Genomic DNA, 22,789 nt, shown 5'->3' with positions numbered 1-22,789 from the left:
TTGGATTCCCCAAACATTCAGCTTTAATATGCATCTTTTGGATTCATTCTACGTATTATAGTTTTCGTGAAAATCAATGAAATATGAAAACACTGCTTTTTCGAGCATTTTTTCAACTTTGAACGCGAATTACAGCCAAACGGAAAAAACCACAGTAATATATAAACACATGCTGGATTCCCCAAACATTCAGCTTTCATATGCATCTTTTGGATTCATTCTACGTATTATTGTTTTCTAGAAAATCAATGAAATGTGAAAACACTGCTTTTTCGAGCATTTTTTCAACTTTGAACGCGCATTACAGCCAAACGGAAAAAAACACAGTAATATATAAACACATGTTCGATTCCCCAAGCATTCAGCTTTCATATGCATTTTTTGTATCCATTCTATCTATTATAGTTTATTTTTTAATTATTTATTAATAAAAAAAAATAATACCGAAATTATGCGTATTCATAATAAATATTGTTTTGTTTAGAATTAGTAAACGTCACATCTCTAGTGTGTAAACAAAACATCTAAATGTAACGACGCACTTTTTAAATCCTCAATTGCAAAACTTATCCCTCGGTTAAATCGTTTTTTTTTCCTGTCATTTAGTCATGATATTAATAGGAACACGTGTGTCTAAAATCGTTTATTACTCATCACTGAAAACTAAAATAACTAATAAAGTATACAAAATTAATAAATTGTAAAAAAAAAATAATGAATTAATGGAAAAACTGTTTCGATTTGATCAAAGACAGAATGTTTACACTTTTCAAAATCAATTTTATCGGAATAAAATAAATAAAGCATATTTATTAATCAAACGTTTGAGTCTTATATTTACTTTCTCAGAGAGAAAAAATGTGTAGAATGTTTAGTAAATCGTTTACTGAAGTCTGGTATCAAACATAATTTTGTGTTAACGTAAATAGAAGCAATCTAATCAGGTGCGATTTTCTGGTAATTACTAATGCTTGCACATCCTCAGTTTTATCACCGTTATTTATTCATTAATTCACAAAGATAACGGTGAAATAATGGCAATATTTTTGTGTTTCCTTTCGATATTCCAACATTCATGTATTGTTGTTATGAAATCATCAATTTGCATTAGTAACAAATACTTTTTGAAGAGATAATATAGAAATCTTTAAGATTGTTCAAAAAAATTGTTAAAATTTAGTTAGAAATGAATTCTCTAATGTTTATTTTTCTTATTTAATTTTCGTAACTGAACTGTTGAAATTGCTATGAAAACTTGAAAATCAACTTGGAATACTTTTGTATTTAAATACAAAAAAATAAGTTGTTAATAGTTTTAGGTAACTTTTAATGAGATTTAAGGATAATTATTTGCTTTTAAATAGAAATAATTGCGAGCCTGCTGAAAAGATAAAGATTTGTTTATTTATGTAACAAAAAAAAATGTATGAAAAATGTTAATTTTTAATTGTCAGCTGTTGAAATACTGAAGAGATGTTAAATGTGACAAAACTTTAAACAAATTGCAAAAAAAAAATATATAGCAACAAAAGCGAACGATTGGCTTCGAATATATATATCTCTGTGCGTTATCTAATCTTATCGCTTGAAGAAAAAAAAAAAACCCTGCGATTTCAGTGTTGTGTGTGCGCGAGAGAAAGTGACGAAGTTTAAATTAATAAGTGTGGGTTTTTGATGAGAAGGAGCAGCGCGTTTTTTCAGTTCAAGTGAAATGCGCGAGTGAAATGATGATGTCGAGCAAAACGAAGAGCAAACGCGTGAGTCGTCTGATATCGCACTTCGAGAATTTGACAATTTCCACTGATGAGAAGAGCGTCAATGGGAAAGAGCTGTGGGAGACGACGCAATCGCAGCCTCAGCTCAAAAGGTGCAGCTCTTTATTTGAAGATGATTCGGTCGAAGATATCAGATGGACGTACGCTCATGATACGACGAAATCGGTGATTAATTATGATGCCGATGATGATGATGACGATGATGTGATTGAAGTGAAGAGGTTCAATTCGATTGACAACGATCGTGGTGGCAGCATCGAAGACGTCAGGAGTCAGGCGATGATGTTGTGCGAAGAGTACGCGAAGAGTTTACAATCTTTGGGCAGCGATGATGTTGTTAAAGCGGATGAAGAAAGTGTTAAAGATGAGGAGTGTTTGCAGCAGGTGGTGCACGATAAGCTTGAAGTTCTTGAGAACATCTTCGCTTACAGCGATGATGATGATGATGAGGAGGATGAACCTCTTTACATGAACATCGATTTCCACGTGAAATCAGAGAATTCTTACAGGAGTTCGGGAAGCACGGTGAGCGTTGAAATGGAGCCGAGTGAAATGCACGAAGAACCAATTTACGAGAACGTTCAGATGTTGAGTAATTTGCGGAGGAACGCAAGCACCACCGATTTAGTTACCATGAGGAGCCATGCGAAAACTCCGGAGGATGATCAGGATCAGGAGAAGAGGGCGCACGTCGTGAAGACAATCTACGACAGCATGCAGAACATCAGGATGCAGATGGTTTCGGCTGTGCATGTGAACGAGATCAGGAAGAGCATCAACAAGAGCAAAATGGATTACATCGTCGAGGAGCTGATGCACACCGAAATCAAGTATCTGGAGAGTCTCGAATACGCTATAAACGTAAGCAGAAATCTATGATAAAGTTAACGAATCAACTTTCCAATTTTCAATCTTTTAGAATTACAAGAGTTACGTGACGGAGCGCTTCAAGAACGGCCCGAAAATAGCCGAGAGGATGTTCTGCAACATCGAGCAAATTTACAAGCAAACCAGCGCTCTTCTTGAAGAAATCAAAGCCAAGAAAGATAAATACGAGGAAGTGGGGAAGATCTTCAAGAAACACGTACGTCTGCCAAAGCAATCAATTTCTTTTGTTGTAATAATCTGTATTTGTTGATTCAGAAAAACTTATTCGATTTGTATCCGGTTTATTGTCGGAATAAGCAAGAATCTAACAGATTGGTAACAGACATCTTCAAGAATCCAATCCGAGTGAGTTAATTCGACTATTTTGATGTCTTCATTTTCTTAATTGTGTTAACTTTTGTTGGGAAGAAACGCGAAGAGGAATTGGGCGACAAATTGGGTCTGAGCAGTTACCTGCTGAAACCGGTGCAGAGATTGGGTAAATACGAATTGCTGCTGAAGAATCTCAGCAAATGCATGAAGAAAGATAACCAGAGCACGGATCACGTCGACGCTGCAGTCGATATCGTCGTGAGGTCGTCGAAAAGGGCCAACGATTTGCTCACACTTAAATACATCTCGGATAATCCGCACTCGTTCAGGGAAACCGGCGAGTTTATATATCAAGACACCTTCCAGATCCTTCAGCCCAAACGCATGGAGATGGAGGTGTTGCTCTTCAAGAAGATGGTCATATTCGCAACGCGCGATTCCGTACGTTCCTCATCTTTTAACAATACTTAATAACAATTTTTTTATTGCAGAAAGACTCCGAAAGTCTACAATATCACCACTCTATAGACAAGAACTCTTTGTCGATCAAACATAACGAAGATTCGTGCACTTTCCGATTGAGCAACTACTTTTTGCAGAAGAAAGACAAATACAATGATTATAAATTGAAAGCCAAAGATTTTCACACCAAAGAGAAGTGGACCAAAGCTATTTTCGATCTGCTTTGGGAGCAACTCAATAATCAGAAAGGTAAAGCTTTTCTTTTTCATCACAAATTATTGGAATTATTTTACACGAATTTTGCAGAAGAGTTATCGAAGCAGCGACGATATAGCGAAGCGTACAAAGATGTACAGCGAGACAAAGAGAACAACGTGATCGAAAGTGATATCGTCCTTAAGAATTCAACATTTTATACATCCCGTAAATGATATTTTATACAACAAAATTTTGTTATTATTTATTGATTTTTTTTATATCTATATATATATATTAATAAGTGTATATTTAACTTAAAAAAATTTGATTTTCTTTGTTTTGATTTAATTTTCAAACTTTCGTTTCACAAATTTCAAGAATAATCAATTTCTTGTCGATAATCTAGACAACGAAAACATCTTTAGATTATATTTTATCGAATTATCGAGAAATGCGATATGATTGTATGAAATATGTGATGATAACGGTAATCCTATGACATCTATACTCTAGACGCTGAAGCTTACAGTTCGCGTCATCGTGTCTAGATGGCGATAGTATTAAGTTTGTGTTGTATACAATTACGATTATCTAATAAATCCAATTGGAACGTTAATAAAAACAATTGCACGTAGAAAAAGTATTGTATTCTTTAATAATTATATTATTTTCAATTTTTGACGTTAACGCAATAAAAACAATGCAAATTGTTAATAAAAAAATGTATATTTTATTAACATTTTTTTTTTAATTTATGTTAAATAAATTGGATTAAATAAAGGAAAAAGAAGAGAAAATTGTAATTAGTAAATTGAATTATTTTTATAAATTAGTAAAAAAAAAGGATAATAATTGTGATAATAATAATGTAAAATGTAATGCATACATAAGAATTATTACCAACTGAAAAAATATAATTACTCATTTTCAAATTAATGTTAATTTGGTTGTAAGTACCAATCCAAATTAGGTTATTTCAAATTTTTGACGTTGACGTAAAAAAAACAATGCAAATTGTCAATCAAAAAATGTATAGTTTATAAACATTTTTTTTTAATTCATGTTAAATAAATTGGAGAAAATAAAGGAAAAAGAAGAGAAAATTGTTGCTAATTAGTAAATTGAATTATTTTTATGAATTAGTAAAAAAAAAAGATAAAAGTTGTGATAATAATAATGTAAAATGTAATGCATACATAATAATTATTACCAACTGAAGAAATATAATTACTCAATTTCAAATTAATGTTAATTTGGTTGCATATTGTAAGTACCAATCCAAATTGTGTTAGTTTAAATTTTTGACGTTGACGTAAAAACAAACAATGCAAATTGTCAATCGAAAAATGTATAGTCTATAATCTTTTTTTTTTAATTTTTGTTAAATAAATTGGAGTAAATAGAGGAAAAAGAAGAGAAAATTGTTGCTAATTAGTAAATTGAATTATTTTTATGAATTAGTAAAAAAAAAGGATAAAAGTTGTGATAATAATAATGTAAAATATAATGCATACATAATAATTATTACCAACTGAAAAAATTTAATTACTCATTTTCAAATTAATGTTAATTTGGTTGCATATTGCAAGTACCAATCCAAATTAGGTTATTTTAAATTTTTGACGTTGACGTAAAAAAAACAATGCAAATTGTCAATCAAAAAATGTATAGTTTATAAACATTTTTTTTTAATTTTTGTTAAATAAATTGGAGTAAATAAAGGAAAAAGAAGAGAAAATTGTTGCTAATTAGTTAATTGAATTATTTTTATGAATTAGTAAAAAAAATGGATAAAATTTCTGATAATAATAATGTAAAATGTAATGCATACATAATAATTATTACCAACTGAAAAAATATAATTACTCATTTCCAAATTAATGTTAATTTGGTTGCATATTGTAAGTACCAATCCAAATTATGTTATTTATATAAAATTACTTATTTTCAAATAAAATCGAGAAAATATAATTATTATAAATCATGGATTTTTTTTGTCTCTTTTGACAATAATTCGATTTTTTTATTTCATTTGTTAAAGTTGTTCTTGAAGTTTAAAAACAATAGATCATATAAAAATATTAATTATATATCTTGATATGAATATATTGATTGCGAGAATTCAATAAAACTGAAGAATTTTTAAACTGGAGATTTTTAAAATGTAATTAGTCTTAATGTAATATTGGCTGCATAGCTTTATGATAAAAATCGTTAACGCCATCTCGAGTTAATATGATGCAGTGATATGCAAATCGTCGTCGGTGCAAGCTTTTAGAGAGTCGCCGCACTAATGGATCATGTTTCACGATAAAAAGACGACGACGACGAAACTGTTTTGAATGCAATTACGTCCTTGGAATGAAGCGAAAACAACAAAAAAAAAAAAACAACTATGAGAAAGAAACGGAGCGCATATGAAAACGTAATGTAAGTTGTTTAGTTGCACTAAATCCGGAGAGTTGTGTAATGAGTTGTGCTTTCGGCGCGCGGAAGAGTCTTTTGTTAATGAGCATTATTTAAGCCCCCTCGAGGCTGGAAAAATCTAAAAAAAAAAAATCTAAATGTGAGTACGAGTGTGTATAAATAAACGGGGGCTTCAACCCCCCCAAAAAAAAAAATTACCCATTAATTCCATTTCCATTACATCATTATTCCAATTTCTTCGAACAATTCAAGGGTGTGATATATACCAGAGGGTGTAAGAGAAAGGCAATGAGGTTGTAGTGATGTTCATTTAAAATTCAAAGTTGTGAACCAAAAAAGAAATATATGCACGCGCGCGCTTGCCATCTGAGTTATCGGGTGGTAAATGGAAAAAGTCGACGCGGAAATCGATCAGAAATTAGCATTACGTAATGGGCCGGCCCTCCATCAAGAGCAGCCATCCATTTGTTCTTCTTTTGTTCCGTTTTCTTTCGCGCGCCCCCTTCGTTTTTTATTTCATTTTTGCATACACACAGCCTTCTCGACATTCAACCACGACAATTTGAAGTGTCGACGACTTAATTTATTCCACGTTCTCCTTTTTAATTTTAGATCAGCGGCGGCTGAGATGGAAGGCGAGAAAAATAGAAAGAAAAAAAAATTGAAGTGAGTGCAGAACATGAATAAGGAATGAACGGTGACAGGGACACACGCACAAAATAAAGCCTTCTGCGTTTACTTGGAAGAAGGACAGACTGAAAACTTTTATATTAAAAAAAGTATATGTATATATATACAAAAATCAAATATTCTTTGAATTCTAAACTCGATTACAAAAGAGAAAACATGCATTCTTTTCTATACTTTTCCATAAACTGTCAATATTTTTTTTTATATATTAAAATTGGAAACTTTTGATAAATTACAGTTTTATGTCTTCTTTTAGAAAAATAGTTTCTTGTAGATTTTTATTGTATTTATTTTCAAATTTTGCTTTGCTCATATTTCAGCAACTTTCAGTTATTTCTCAATAGGGAGAGCAAGAGTTAAACATAACATATTTGTGATTAAATAATCTTAAGTATTTAGTGAATAAAATAGTTTTTGTATATTTGTTTTTAATTTTACGCTAGATGTCGCATCAATAATTTATGTAATTTTTTATTTTACAAATTTGTATATTGTACTATTACGTATTATAATTGTATTATTGTATAATTTTTATTCTATTTGTTATATTACTTTCATTAATTTTCGCTAGATGTCGCATGGTTTTTATTTTTTGTATTACCAATTTGTAATACTCAAATGTTTTAAAATCATTACGTATTTCTTTATTATATTTAAATGTCTTTATTTCTACTAGTCAAATTGCTTTAATTGATTTACGATAGATGTCGCATCCATATGTTATTTGTTTCATTTTAATTCCAATTCAAATATACTCAAATTTCTAAATTTTAAAAATTACGTATTATTATTGTCTATAACTTTGTTTCTATCCTATTTCTTCTGAGACTTTCATTAATATTCGCTAGATGTCGCATGTTTTTTTTTATAATTTATGTCGCATGGATTTTTTTTGTATTGCCAATTTGGATATACTCAATTTTTTTTAAACCATTACGTATATCTTTATTATCTTTACTTCTTTCACTAATCAAATTACTTTTATTGATTTACGATAGATGTCGCATTCATATTTAATTTATTTCATTCGAATTCAAATATACTCAAATTTCTAAAATTATTACGTATTATCATTGCATATATCTTTGTTTCTATCCTATTTCTTCTGTTACTTTGATTAATATTCGCTAGATGTCGCATGGATTTTTTTTTATAATTTATTGAAATACTAATTCGAATATACTGGAAACTTCTGGTATCGTTACGTATTGTTTTTTTTATTTATTTGTTTCTAATTGTCATTTTACTATAAGTAAATTTACGATAGATGTCGCATTCATTTGTTATTTATTTCATAGTAATTCCAATTCAAATATACTCAAATGTATAAAATTATTACGTATTATTATTGTATATATCTTTGTGTCTATTCTGTTACTTTCATTAATATTCGCTAGATGTCGCATGGATTTTTTTTTATAATTTATTGAAATACTAATTCGAATATACTGGAAACTTCTGGTATCGTCACGTATTGTTTATTTCTATTTCTTTATTTCTACTTGTCACTTTACTATAATTAATTTACGATAGATGTCGCATCCATATTTTATTATTAAACCAATTCGAATTTACTCACATTAACTAAAATCATTACTTATTATTTTCTACAGTTGGCAATTTGACAAACAAATTGCTAACATTTGTCAAATTGCTTTAATCAATTTACGCTAGATGTCGCAACTAATGTTTTCTACATTTCATCATAATACCAATTGAAAATGTGCTCCAGTATCACCAGTATAATGATCTCATTTAAAGTTATGCGATAATCCCGTTCGGCGCGTATAAATCACGGACATCGGCTACAATTTTTAATGTTATTCGCACCCCCGCAAAGCCGCAACGGGATTAAAGTCATCGCAGACTCGAAACCGATTCCTCTTTCTTCCTTCTCACGTTCAACATCTCTTCACTAATAAATTTATCACACGTCTTCGCTCCCTACGAGGAAAAAAAAATAATATAAGTTTGCTTTTAATTTCAGATCAGAAATGATGAAGGGATTCTTCTCCTCCTATTCCTTTCACAAGAAAAAACGTTACCGAATCATAAATTCATTTGGGGAATTCCACTTTTCGTTTTTCTTCCTCTCATCTCTTTTCGTTTTCATTAACATTTCAAACGGATTACGTTTCGAAAATATTAATATTATATTCATTACGCGCCTCCGTCTCCCACTTTATTTTTTCCATCTCTCTATTTTGCGTTCCTTTCTTGATTTCCTCCACGGCTCTCGGCTTTTAATAAAGTGCACGGTGGAAAGGAAACGACCTCAAATTGTAGACCTGACCGGAGTCTATAATGCGATTTAATTTGAGGCCAACCAACGAAAAAAAAAAAAAAAATTGGCGAATAGGAATTGAAGTGCGGACTGGATTTTTATTTATTTCGCATTGCGACGCCGCAGCGATCAATTAAATTTCGTGTCGAGAAAGAAAGAGAAGTGGAAAAGAGAGAGAGAATTGTAGAGGACGCGTTAAATATTTATGCATCTCTAAACATTTCCCGGAAAGTTGAGGGTTTGGTCGGGAAATTAGTTTTTCCTGGTATGAGAAAACAGGGGATGCAACGTTCTGTTCTCTTCGGGTGAGAGAGAGAGAGAGAGAGAGACAAGTAAAGAGATATAGACGAGTGAAACAGAGAGAGAGAGAAACGCAGTGATTGTTAGGTATGTTCAAGAGTTGTCTCGCGACGCCCGCCGTCGCGGCGCCCTGGCGGAGACCGACGCCGCGCCGCTTGCGTGTATTAATTTTACTCATTTGCAAAGTTTATACCGTGAATGTTATTACTGCAGGTAATGCGGCACAATTGCGACAACGTTTCGATCAAGAAATAAACACACACAGAAATGTAATAAAAACATGTTTTTTTATTTTTTTTAAATATTATTGCTATTAGTGTTATTACTACGTGCACGCTACTAATTCAAGATTGCAATAAAATTTCTAAGAAACTTTTCAATAAAAAATACAGGGATTAATTAGAGTATAATGAAATTGAGGCTTAAGATATTTTTATAATTTAGTGAGTAGTTCATTTACATTTTATTGAATTTCTCGAGAACCAATACGGTTAGAACATATATTAAACAGGCAAATTAAAGCTGAAAATATAGAGAATAATACAAATGTAATATCATTTTTGAGTCACAAATGTTATTCGAGTTATGATATGTTTAAGTGAAAGTTTAAGAAATAGCATCTGCAAAGTTTATACCGTGAATGTTATTACTGCAGGTAATGCGGCACAATTGCGACAACGTTTCAATCAAGAAATAAACACACACAGAAATGTAATAAAAACATGTTTTTTCTTTTTTAAATATTATTGCTATTAGTGTTATTACTACGTGCACGCTACCAATTCAAATATTTTCATTAAAATTTAGAAAGATTTAACATTTCTCTATAACTAATTCAATTTATATTCAATATACTAATTAAAGCTAAGATTGCAATGAAATTTCTAAGAAACTTTTCAATAAAAAATATTGGGATTAATTAGAGTATAAAGAAATTGAGGCTTAAGATATTTTTATAATTTAGTAAGTAGTTCATTTACATTTTATTGAATTTCTCGAGAACCAATACGGTTAGAACATATATTAAACAGGCAAATTGAAGCTGAAAATATAAAGAATAATACAAATGTAAAATCATTTTTGAGACACAAATGTTATTCGAGTTATGTTATGTTAAAATTCTATGCAGATTGAAAATAATGTGATTGAAATGGAGACGCCATCTGTCGGTTTGTTTGTGTGAAAACATTTCCGATGTACGTGTGCGGATGGATGATGATGATGATGATTTAGGGTCATCTACGTGAAATTGAATTTATATGCGGTAATAAGAGTGTGTACGTATGGAGGATGCGGTCGTTTCGAGGAATCGAACAGGAAAAATATTAGTGTATTGGCAGTAAAAATGTTAATGGTCGAGAGGCGTAATAGTTTCGGGTTCGTTCCGAGATGGGGCCGTAAAATGTGTATGAGCAGACGTGAGGGTGAGATGGAAAGAGATGGAGAGAGAGGAATAGGAAAGGGTGGCAAAAGGGCCTTCGTCTCCACCGGTTTTATGAAGTTAATGCGATCGGGGCCGACACTTGGCACGGAGAGAAGGGAAAATGGAAAGCCGGTCCGGCGTTGCTCAAGGCACGTACGACGCGGACGGCCTTTTCGGTTTCGTTGCGAAGGGTGGAGGTCTTCAGAGATGATGATGATGACCAGAGATGACCAATTAGTTAACATCCTCGATGACTCCGCTCTTTCCTAACGACTTTGCCCATCGCATTAACATCGAGGACTCGTAAGGATTTCTGCGATGTCTTTCGGGGAGAGGATTTTGGATGGTAGTTTCGTAGGGATGAGAAGACGGTCGGAATATTTTGCGCGCGAGATGAGGGGGACAGCATTATAAATACTCATAAATTATCCGGTTCGCGGAGCCGCGTTGCAAGCGAATAAGGAAGAGTTATTTCGGCTTTTTAACTTGGTGGAGGAGGAGGAGGATGAGGCGTAATGGAAAGGAGGCGCGAATGCAAGAGACATTTGCGTTATGTATACTGATGATTGAGGCCGGGGATCGCGCCGTATGCATACTAACTACGCGAAACTCGGAATGGCTTTTCGAAGGGCAACCAACCAACCCTCACTTCTTCGTTTCTTTTCCTCCGCAGACGGCGGAGACATCCATCTGCAAGAGGTGGAGGAGTAGGATATGTGAGCAACGCGAAATGAAGTTTCGTGCGACGTGTCGCCACGTCAGCAACAACATTCCCTCGCTCCAACATCTTCTCCTTCTTCTCTTCCTCCACGCTTTGATCTTGCTCTGCCCTTGTTTTACAATTTATTTAACCCCGTCTCTCTTTCACCCTAACTCCATTACATTCTCCTCTATTTCCATCTTTCTCTCATTATTGATACAACAAATTCCAAGCAAACGTTTCCGAATCACGTTCACCAAACACGCAACTTTTTATTTGACTTTAACGAAATTTGCACTCTGCGAAATTAAAGTCCGTAATCTCGTTACAATCCATCCAACTTTCACTACTTGCCAATTCAATTGACGTTTCCTTCTTTAAGTTTAAACCTGCGGACCAAAGACGCTGTGTGGTGGCGTGCCCTCGCAACTTTGAAAATCGAGTGGCGCCATCTTCAGTGGTCTCTATGCAACCTTAATTCAAACGAAAGCAATATACCAAAACATAACCTAAATATTTACCGTCTAAAGTGTGAGCTTCGTTGCGTATGGTTGTGCCATCCATATTCTCGACATTTATTAAATTTAAAGGTGATATTTTACATATATAATTTACTTATATATTATCTAATATTACTATTCATTGCAAATTATACAATTACATAAATAATTGCAGGCTTCTCTGTAAATTTAGCCAACTAAATGTTCATTTATATCATTACAAGTTCGGCACCACATATATTAGTTAATTATTTTACAACTACTCACTAAATCTATAAATAATGTATTGAAATAAATAAAAATTACTAATATATGCTTATCCTTACATTCGTTATTTCCTGATTAGCTAATGTTTAGATATTTCATATGTCTCTACTAATTAATTTCTAAATTTTGCAGAAGAAATTACAGAATGAATCAAATATAAATCAACAAGTACTTGAGTAAGTGGGTATCGAACCTACTCAATCCAGCATGTAAAAGTACCAATAAAGTCAGGAACAAAAAAGGATATTTTGTTGGAATAGGCCCTACTCAATTCAACCCCTGTAAAGTATATTGGAGAGGTGCAGTATTTTCAGTACAATATCTGTATTTTTGTATATACATCCCGGAACTGGACAAGTGTATCTCCTTTCTGAATAGTTATATTTGTTTACTGTTGTACAATACATTTTAAATATACACTTACTGGAGTTTACTTGTAGTTCAGTTTATTTAAATCCTAAATGAAATTCTAAATAGCCTAAAACAAATTAGTGAAATTTATCCCACCTTATAGTCCTCGCAAATGTTCCTTCAATCAGACTGGAAAGCTAAAATAAATTAAATATATCCAATGGCTTAACTTACAAAACAACCTTGGGAATAAAGAACTAAAAGTAAATGTAACAAAGGATTTTATCGCCATCCTACTAATTTAACAATACTCACTAATTAATAGACTAATACAAGTCTTAAGAAAGACTAAAATGTTTAACAGAACAAACTCGGTTAAAAGTAGTCAAGCAGTCGCGGATACAAATATAAATAGTGCGAAAACGTTAAAACAATAAAAAATATTTGATAGGATAAAGTATTTTTTTTTTATTATTTTAAATTTCAAATTATTTGGCGCTATGTTATGTGCGTTATGTGCTCTCCATGTACTAAGGAACGCCACCGCAGTGGCTATACAACACTGGTTGTAACGCAAACTAATTTAATATAAACACTAAATGAAGAGTAAACAAAAATTGTATACAAACATTGAAAAAACAAAAATTATGGAATCATGAGTGCGAATATTTCAACAAGTACTGATTATTTTACCAAAAGATGGCGCTAGGTATAAATTTGTGCGTTTTTTATTTCCTTCAAAATCACAGATTAAAAATGTCGTCTTCCCATCTTCGCATTGGATCGGAGGTTTCAGAATCGGCATCCGCAACCGCATCCGGATCCTGAGGAGGAAGCCCAACTCGGCACTTCCGGCTGATTATTGCAGGGACACGTCTTGAAGAGGCCCAATGTACTAGCAAACTTCTGCTTCATCTGCTCGATGGATTCGGGACAGAGCTTCAACTTCATCGCGGTGCCGCAGACGCACCACGGCGCTGGCACCAACTGCAACGACGCCATCTACAAACAGAAAAGTTAAACAAACAAAAGATACTAAATGTACCGAACTTACCGTAACGGCGAAGCACACCAAAACGATTGTAGCAAAAACAACGAACTTCATAATGATTCTACGTTGATTGTGAGTAAACGAATGGATTTATTGGATTCGTTTAACTGATTTTATAGTGGATCGAAGCACGCGTGTTCATCGGGAATTATGTAAACAATAGAAGGAGGCTTGAACTTGACCGTATAGAAATGCAGCCTTGCTACGTTCGGAATCGTGCGGTGCAAGCTCAGCAACACAAATTGAAACCTTCAATGTTTACGTCCCAATTAGCTCCGGTGTCATTGCTCCAATTAATTAGACCAATATTGAGCGTACGAATCGAATCAAAGCCTGAAGACAGACCGAGAGCAAGAGAGAGAGCTTCCCCATCATCATCTCAATTAAACGAGAATTACATCCAATCTCTCAACACTTTACTCGAAACCGCATCCAAACGTTTTATTCATATTCCCATCACTTGTTGTTGGGCCAAAAAAGTTCGCTCTTCCAACGTTTTTCCTTACTTTATATATATATATTTTTTTGTATTCTTTCCTTCCTCGACCTGCGACACGTCCCCAATTGAAATTCTCGCATCGAAATTGTTTAAACTTATTTCTCTCTGAAACTCGTCGCTCGGAAAGTTCGTCTGACTATGTACACGATATATAAAGAAAGGAAGAAAGACATTGCGAATGCGGAAACGGAATCGCTGATTATTTGCGGATAACTCTTCTTTTTCGCTTCCTTTCGTCCCGCATTTCCGTTCGCTAAATCCAGTTATTCTCGCTTTGCAACGAAAATATATTACTTATTCGTGAAACGCAAATACAAACTTTGTTCAAAGATTTTCAAACGTATAACTCGTCCTCCTCCCAGCGAATCTAATCTTAATTGCAATTCAAGAAGTTTTAGTTTTGCCTACAATTCTTTAGTTAAAATTCCCGGGACTGGAGACAACTGCGTTTAAGGCATTCCCGGGAATCCTCGGGAATTGAGAAATTTATAAAAAGTCGTTTCATTAAACATTCAGCAAATAAAATCTTTGCTGGTTTTGAATAACCAAAAAAAAAAAGTTTCTGGATTATGTAGTGCATTTAACATTGACATTATTAACATTGTGCTTGTGTTTTCATTGTTAATTTTTTAAAAATGTTTCCTTGCTTAAGAATGATTGATGTTTATTGTTTTAAGTGTTGGGAATTCCCGTTTCAGCAACCCCAGTGTAGACGGAATAAAATTGTAAAGATGCGCTTTATGTTTGATTCATGTTTGCAGTGTGGGAAATGATGTTCGTGTGTGATGATGGAATTGCTGCGAAAGCTGAGAAGGAATTTCCCAAAAGGCGACCTCTGGTCGTTACGCGGATATTGGACGAAGGCGGAAAAGATGTATATATAAAAAAAGCATAAATTTCAATCTCGTTTTCGGAGGTCGCATAAAAATAAATGCATAAATCGGGATGAAGATGAAGACGCACACATATATACACAGGAAGAGGTATAGAGAAGGGATCTCCGGAGAGAACAACCTCACGTTGCGTTATTATGTCCGACAATCCATTTATATGCAGATGCGAGTGGAGAGCGCAGCTCAAAGTAAGATGCAAGATTTATTCATTAGCATATTCGTAGGACGAGAGAAGTGAGTTTGAGGACGAGACGAGACGAGACCGTCTCTGTGTGCGCGTTTGAAGTCGTGTGCGCGCCTCCTTAAATTATTCATAACATTGTCACCCCATCATCTAAAATGTATCAGCAACAACAACAGCAGCAGCAGCAACAGAAGCATACGCAAAACCCAAAGAAAACTAATTACACCAAACAAAGTTCAATTTTCCTTTTTATTTTCCCGCTCGCATTACATCTCTCCTTCCTCCACGTAATTTCAATGCACCGACAGATGGCTCTGGTAGCATTTGCTGGACCACATGTTCCCGTCCTCGTTCTTGATGTCCTTCATGAATTTGATGAGACTCGCGTTGCTCCCGGAACTGTCCTCCTTCTCTTCCTTAACACCGCCGCCTGCACTCGACTTGCTTGCTTCCAAAATATCCTTGAAATACTCGACATCATCCTCATTCTCTTCATCCCCGTTACCATCCTGGCACTGCTTAACCAGATTCTGCAAAATACTGTGAACCTGCGTTTTATTCTCGAAAACGAACTCGACTTTATTCGCTTTCGCTTTAGCGCTTTTCGCCTTGACGCGTTTCGGTTCTGGGATCGGATCGAATTTAACCACTTTCTCCTTTTGGTGCTGCGACTCCAAAGTCACGCAAGATTTGATACGTTCGAGCTCTTGCTTCAACCTCTTGTTCTCCAACTCGCTTTGGATCCGCTTCGCCATCTCCTTCTGCAGCTCATCGTGCAGCGTCAAAACGTCCTTCTTCGCATCCACGATGGTTTTCGCCTTAACGTTCTGATACTTATCAACCTTTTTGTTAATCGCCGTGCAGGTCTTCATCCGCCTCAAAGGAAGCTTAGTGGAACTGGTTTTTAGAGGCACCGATCTGCTCTTCATGGGAATCAACTTAGTTGAAGTTGTTGATGTAGTCTCATGCACCGAACCTTCCGGATTCAGAGTCGTAGCCGTGTAACACCATTGATATTCGCTCTCGTAACCAAACTGATGCTTATTCCTCAAGATGTTCAGTATCCTTTCAATGCTCTTCGGGGATAACTGATCGTTAGCCCTGAAATCAGCCACTTCCAGAGATCTGCTATAATCGATAACGTCGATCAATCTAGGTAGAATGCTTTCGCTTATTCCGCATCTCTGCATATCCAAGGCTTTGATCCACAGATCATCGTCCAACTCGTCCAAAATATAAGTTAAACCTTCATCTTTGATGTTCGGATTATTGTTCAACGTGATCCTCTTCAGTCCAGCCATAATCCCGACCTCAGGATCCTCGTACCTCAACGAATTGTGCCAACTCTCGCAATACCTATTGATCTGCTGAAACTTAACCACTTGAGCTATGTACTGAGCACTCAAACTACCCAATCCGCAACCGGTGAGATTAAGCACTTCGATATTAGGCATCTGCTTCAACGCGTTGCACAGCAATTGACATCCCAAATCCCGCAAAGTGCAATACTTTACAGTCAAAACTTTAATCGTCGAATTCTTCTTCAGAGCCTCCAGAAGCGCCTCAACGTGCTCGATCCCCAATGGAATCCCATCTAACTCCAAACTAGATAAAACATCGTTCCTCCTCACGCAATTCGTCAGCGATTTCACCAAACCTTTCAAAATGTATCCAGTGTACAAAGATCCGGCCCTCCTCTTCATATGCCTCGCCTTATCCTCAGTATCGACATCGTGCAAGAACTTGCATTGAACTTTACTCCTCACCGCAATCACGTGTAAACTCGTATCCAGACGTAACGCGTTCAATATCGGTGGCCATTCCTCGGGTTTAACTCGATCGCACACGAAATCCAAGATAGTTTCGCTCTTCGGTCTCGCCGGTTTCACAATGTTCAACGGTTGCATGTTCAATCTTCTGCAGAGTTCTCCGTACCAGACGTAGAAGATGTTCACCGGTTTCGGGCATTCTTTGCTTTCGCTGCACGAACCGCACGGCATTTCTTTCACACAATTTCACTTCCAATTAGAAATAGGTTTACCTTCGCACTGGACGCACGAAGAAAACTGTTAAAATCCCTTAAAGTTTTATTTTTCTTTTGTATTTTTTTTAATGAATCGAATGTAGTGACTGCTTCATCTGACATAACAAAAAAAATAATTGTAATTTTTTCCATTTGACTTTGAACAACTGCGATTTATATTAATTTAAATTAGAAATTAAGTTTTAAAGTAAATTAATTGATTTTTTGACAAACCTAGAAACAACTTATGTTTGTTATTACTAATTGAAATGTTGTAAAGAAATTAACAAATTGAATGGAAAATTGTTTGTATGAAAATGCTGAAGAAATGATAAATACTTGTATTAGATTATTTTCGAAGGGGAAAAAATTTTCGCTTTATTAGCTTCTGGCTTATTATGAAAGTTTCCGTTTAAAGTCGACCCATTCGAAGGAAACTTTGCGCAACGTTTTAGTTATATCATCATCGTCATCATCTGCCATTCGTTTCTTTCCGAAGACAATCTTCTTGTTTTTGTTGTTTCGACCCCCAGGATTTTCGTCCTCAAAAGAATTTGCTTACATTTCAACTGCTGCTGCTGCGTGTATTTCCATCTTTTCCTTTTCTTTATTATTACTATTATAGACACACACACACACACAAAAAAAGGAAGAGAAGAGAAAAAAAAAAGTATATATGTGAAGGTTGGTCCACCCATAAAACCCTTCTCCAAGAGTGCTGTGCGCGTCCCGTGTAACTTTTTTCATTTTGCCGAAGCGGAGTAAACATTTACCGTTCATTTCTTTCCTCTGCACTCGGTTTTTATCCTTTGCTTTTCTTTCCATTGGCTTCAGCTCCATCCCCCATCCAGTTGCGCCACGCACGTAACGACAAACAAAGATATGTTGCCAGTTACCCACGGGAACATGGAAAACCGTTTAGTCCGGGCGCGCTCGCACACACACACGTATCGAGCAGTCGTCTCAAACAGAGGAAGAAAACAAAAGAGAGTGAAGAAAAAAAGAGAATGAGAAGAAAAAGGGGAACAGCATGAAAAATGCTTCGGTTCCAAATGCATCCACTCTGCAAGGGAAAAAAAAAAGAAAGGGGGCTGTGTAAAGTAGTGTGGCGCTGACTGCGATTTTGCTTTCATTAAATTTGGGAATTGCACTCGAATTGTCCCTAAATCACGAATAAGCTGCAAATAGAATTTTCATTATTTACTACGAATTTATTTTACCATTGAAAATCATAATTATTGATCATCAATTGTTATTTGTACATAGCAACCATATAACATACTTAGCAACATCCTTAGAAACTGGATTAGTAACAATTATAGAATTATGTTATCAATTGTCATAGTAACCATGTTAGGATTAGGAAAAGCGTGCTTAACAACATGAGTTAAAAACTATACAAATAATCATCATAATTCATAAATCATAATTATTGATTATCAACTGTTATTTGTACATAGCAACCATATAACATACTTAGCAACATCCTTAGGAACTGGATTAGTAACAATTATAGAATTATGTTATCAATTGTCATAGTAACCATGTTAGGATTAGGAAAAGCGTGCTTAGCAACATGAGTAGCGTCCTTAGGAACGTGATAGATTTAGTATTTGCTATCTAAAAACTATACAAATAATCATCATAATTCATAAATCATAATTATTGATCATTAACTGTTATTTGTACATAGCAACCATATAACATACTTAGCAACATCCTTAGGAACTGGATTAGTAACAATTATTGAATTATGTTATCAATTGTCATAGTAACCATGTTAGGATTAGGAAAAGCGTGCATAGCAACATGTGTAGCGTCCTTAGGAACGTGATTGATTTAGTATTTGCTATTTAAAAATCTATACAAATAATATATAAAATCGACTATTATTTGTACTTAGATTATTAAGAAATATGGATTATTGTTACATAATTAGTACATTGCAGCAGTAAAAAAAAGTTAGGTTAGATTATTAAAAAATGCTTATCTGCGAACATTAAAACAATGCCTTATTTGGGAATTAAAACAATGAGTTTCGCATATTTGTACTTCGATTATTTAGAAATATGAATCATAATAGTCATGGAAATCGTAGTAATTTGAATTGACAGCTTTCAAAACTGTTACATAAGTAGTACATTTTATACATCAATTAGTATATTTTATTTAAATCAACAGCAAAAAAAGTTAGGTTAGATTATTAAAAAAAAATGCTCATCTGCGCACATTTAAACAATCCTTATTTGGGCATGCAAACAATGAGTTTCGCATATTTGTACTTAGATTATTTAAAAATATAGATCATTGTAGTCATGGAATTCGTAGTAATTTGAATGTGACAGCTGACAAAACTGTTACATAATTAGTACATTTTATACATCAATTAGTACATTTTTTGTTTTAAATCAACAACAAAAAAAAAGTTAGGTTAGATTATTAAAAAAATGCTCATTTGCGTACATTTAAACAATCCTTATTTGAGCATGAAAACAATCAGTTTCGCATATTTGTACTTAGATTATTTAGAAATATGGATCATTGTAGTCATGGAAATCGTAGTAATTTGAATTTGACAGCTGTCAAAACTGTTACATAAGTAGTACATTTTATACATCAATTAGTACATTTTATTTTTTTTAAATCAACAGTAAAAAAAACTTAGGTTAGATTATTAAAAAATGCTCATCTGCGCACATTTAAACAATCCTTATTTGGGCATAAAAACAATCAGTTACGCATATTTGTACTTAGATTATTTAGAAATATGGATCATAATAGTCATGGAAATCGTAGTAATTTGAATTTGACAGCTGTCAAAACTGTTACATAATTAGTACATTTTATACATCAATTAGTACATTTTATTTTATTTTTTAAATCAACAGCAAAAAAAAGTTAGGTTAGATTATTAAAAAATGCTCATCTGCATACATTTAAACAATCCTTATTTGGGCATGATAACAATGAGTTTCGCATATTTGATTAAGCGATCGTTTTAAAAATAAAAAAATTATTAGCGTCCTTGGCAACATAGATCATTATAGCCATAGTAACCATAACCGAAGTATTTTAAATTGACAGCTGTCAAAAAACTGTTATATAATAAAAAAAAAAACAATTATGATTTAATAATAAATATACAAATGATTGATTCATGTCATTTTATTGTTTTTTTTTTTTTTAATTTTCGAGTCGTGTTTTCATTTGCGTTGTAAATATTATACGACTGAGCGAATTGAACCAGGTGAGTGTGTATGTGTGCGAAATTGTTTTCGATTGTCAATCGTTTTGAGCGCGGCCGCCACCCCCGATTTTAACACACGTTTATTCAATTTTTTTTTGTCAGAACAAAAACAAATGCAGTCGCCACCCCGCGCCCCAAAAACTATGCGGCCAATTTTCCCAAATGCGCCTCCAAATTACGCGCCATTACTTTAATTAACGCAGCCGCCTGTATGCAACAAAACCAAAACCCACCCCACTTCCATAGGGCGCATTTAATGGGAGACCAGAGCAGAGCAGGCGTTGAAAATAACAGAACGTTAATTCACCCATGCCATTGCCTTCAAGCCGAATATTGTAAATTAATATACATACAAATATATATATACAGACAAAAGCACGCAAACGCATAAAATACACATGAGGTTATGTGTTGTGTTGTGTATATTTGTCTATCCCGCATGGAATACGCGCGCTCCATTTTCAATAACAAACTTAAATTGCAATCATCACGTTTGATTTGATCAATGGAAATTCGTTCGCGCGTTCGCAACCGACCTGAAACAAAAACATTTAAACGTGTGTACACACACACACACGTAATTCACGCAAACACAGCAACAACTGCGAACTAACCGTTGCCATTAGCAACATTGCGACAAGCATTGCTTTTGTTATCAGCACAATAACATTAATTAAGTTAAAACCTAATTGAACGCACTTAATTATACAATTTCGACAAACAATTCAAATAACATTTGCTCATTAAAAATTTGCTAACTCGTCGCATTTCATTATTTCCTACACATTTTCTTTTTAAATTTTTCTATTTAAAAGCTATAATAATAACACAGTAAAAGGTAAAGACATTTATTTTTTGCAATTACAACTTTATTTACATTTAAGGGAAAATCAATATTAGTTCATTAAATTGTTTAAATTTTTTCTTTTTATGAGCATCATTTAGTATGTTCAATATTGAATCTAAATGAATAGTTTTTTTTCTTTATAATTTATTTAAGTTGATTGAAATATTTGTGGAATTTATAAAACTGTGAAAACAAGTAATTAAAGTTGATGATTTTTGTGAAGCAATAATTAAGTGCGAAGATAAAGGCGACATTTAGTAAATGGAGTTTCGAGCAGTGAAGTTGATTATAGAGAAAAGGGGTGGTAGAGAGGTTTGGTGGCAATATGTGTCAGAGATGTAGGACGATTTGTTGTTGCAGACGATCTTTGGCGACGTTACGCGGGAAGTTAAGTTCTTCGGTCCTGAACTGAAAAGAAGGATGAGGGTGAACGCGGATGAAGAGGATGAGAATGTGTAGGAACGGGGAGAGTTTCCAGATACTTCTTCAGATTAATGCGTCTCCGTTGTTAAATACGCCGCGGCCCGTCGCGTAATACACTCGAAACTTGCGCCGATCCGAATCGATGACGAAACTTCTTCCGCGCAATTAATCCCATCGAAGGAGAACGAAGGATAAGAGAAAGAAAAAAAAATTGTGTAGGGTATAAATTTGAGGGATCAATGAAGATCTGTTTGTCTTAGGTCTCGTATTTATATTAGTGCGCGAGGACGAAAGATCTGAAGCGTCACGTACATCTTTATTTAAACGCGGGACACAACACCTCCTTTTCTTTTTTTTCGGGGATCATGCAATTTCCAATTTAATTTCAAGGAATTTTCAACGAATGATATATATTCCTTTTCTGCACGTTCTCTTCTCCTTTCTTTCTTTCTTTCTTTCTGTTTGGTGTCATCCCTTATCCCTCTCGCTCCTCACGGACGCGGATGATTAAACTATAAAGGACGTATGATGCAGTTGCGTCGGACGTGCGTCCAATACCAAATCGACACTTCTTCCATTCCCCCACCGTCCGTATTCTTATATATATATTTTTTTTTTCCGCTCGATCCACCCACGTCTTCGCTTGTCGCCTCCGGAGGATGAGAAAAAGAAGGACGTATTTTTACGCGCGTTTAAGCCATTATTGAATAAACCAGTACGTGCCATCATGCTAATTCCCATCTCGCATCTAATTTCCAATACAATACGTTCTCCATCCACTTCCATCTACAACACACACCCTCGCATTTGTCTTTCTGGCTGCTGGTGATGCTCGTGGAAGGAAGAGGATGTCTTTTATGTATGCATGCGTTTCGAGATTGTGTGTATTGGCGCCGCCGCCGCTGTCAAAGACAGACGATTCTTTATGGTGGCTTCGCTGAGCTTTCAATTGCACTTTAATCATGTGTATAATTCAAATAACTGCGCTCCCTTCTCTTTATATATCGAACAACAACAGCAACGGGCCATTTCCTTCTGTTCATTT

General features: G+C 34.4%; 2 protein-coding genes across 2 annotated transcripts; one reads left to right on the top strand and one right to left on the bottom strand.

Annotated features, from left to right (window-relative positions):
• The first annotated feature begins 1,698 nt into the window (after positions 1-1,698).
• On the top strand, positions 1,699-3,870 carry LOC108557621 (kalirin-like). Its single transcript, XM_017914217.1, has 6 exons — positions 1,699-2,636; positions 2,695-2,859; positions 2,919-3,008; positions 3,072-3,416; positions 3,467-3,686; positions 3,744-3,870. The coding sequence occupies exons 1-6, from the start codon at positions 1,725-1,727 to the stop codon at positions 3,866-3,868; spliced, it is 1,857 nt and encodes a 618-aa protein (XP_017769706.1). The 5' UTR covers positions 1,699-1,724; the 3' UTR covers positions 3,869-3,870.
• Positions 3,871-15,497: 11,627 nt separating this feature from the next.
• LOC108557620 (centrosomal protein of 78 kDa) lies at positions 15,498-17,204 on the bottom strand. Its single transcript, XM_017914216.1, has one exon. The coding sequence runs from the start codon at positions 17,202-17,204 to the stop codon at positions 15,498-15,500; it is 1,707 nt and encodes a 568-aa protein (XP_017769705.1).
• Between the last annotated feature and the right edge of the window lie 5,585 nt (positions 17,205-22,789).

The sequence above is a fragment of the Nicrophorus vespilloides genome, unplaced genomic scaffold (genome assembly GCF_001412225.1).
Source record: "Nicrophorus vespilloides isolate i.1.1-1 unplaced genomic scaffold, Nicve_v1.0, whole genome shotgun sequence".
NCBI lineage: Eukaryota > Metazoa > Arthropoda > Insecta > Coleoptera > Silphidae > Nicrophorus > Nicrophorus vespilloides.
The sequence above is the reverse complement of the archived record's forward strand: the minus strand, read 5'-3'. Positions and strand labels throughout refer to the sequence as shown.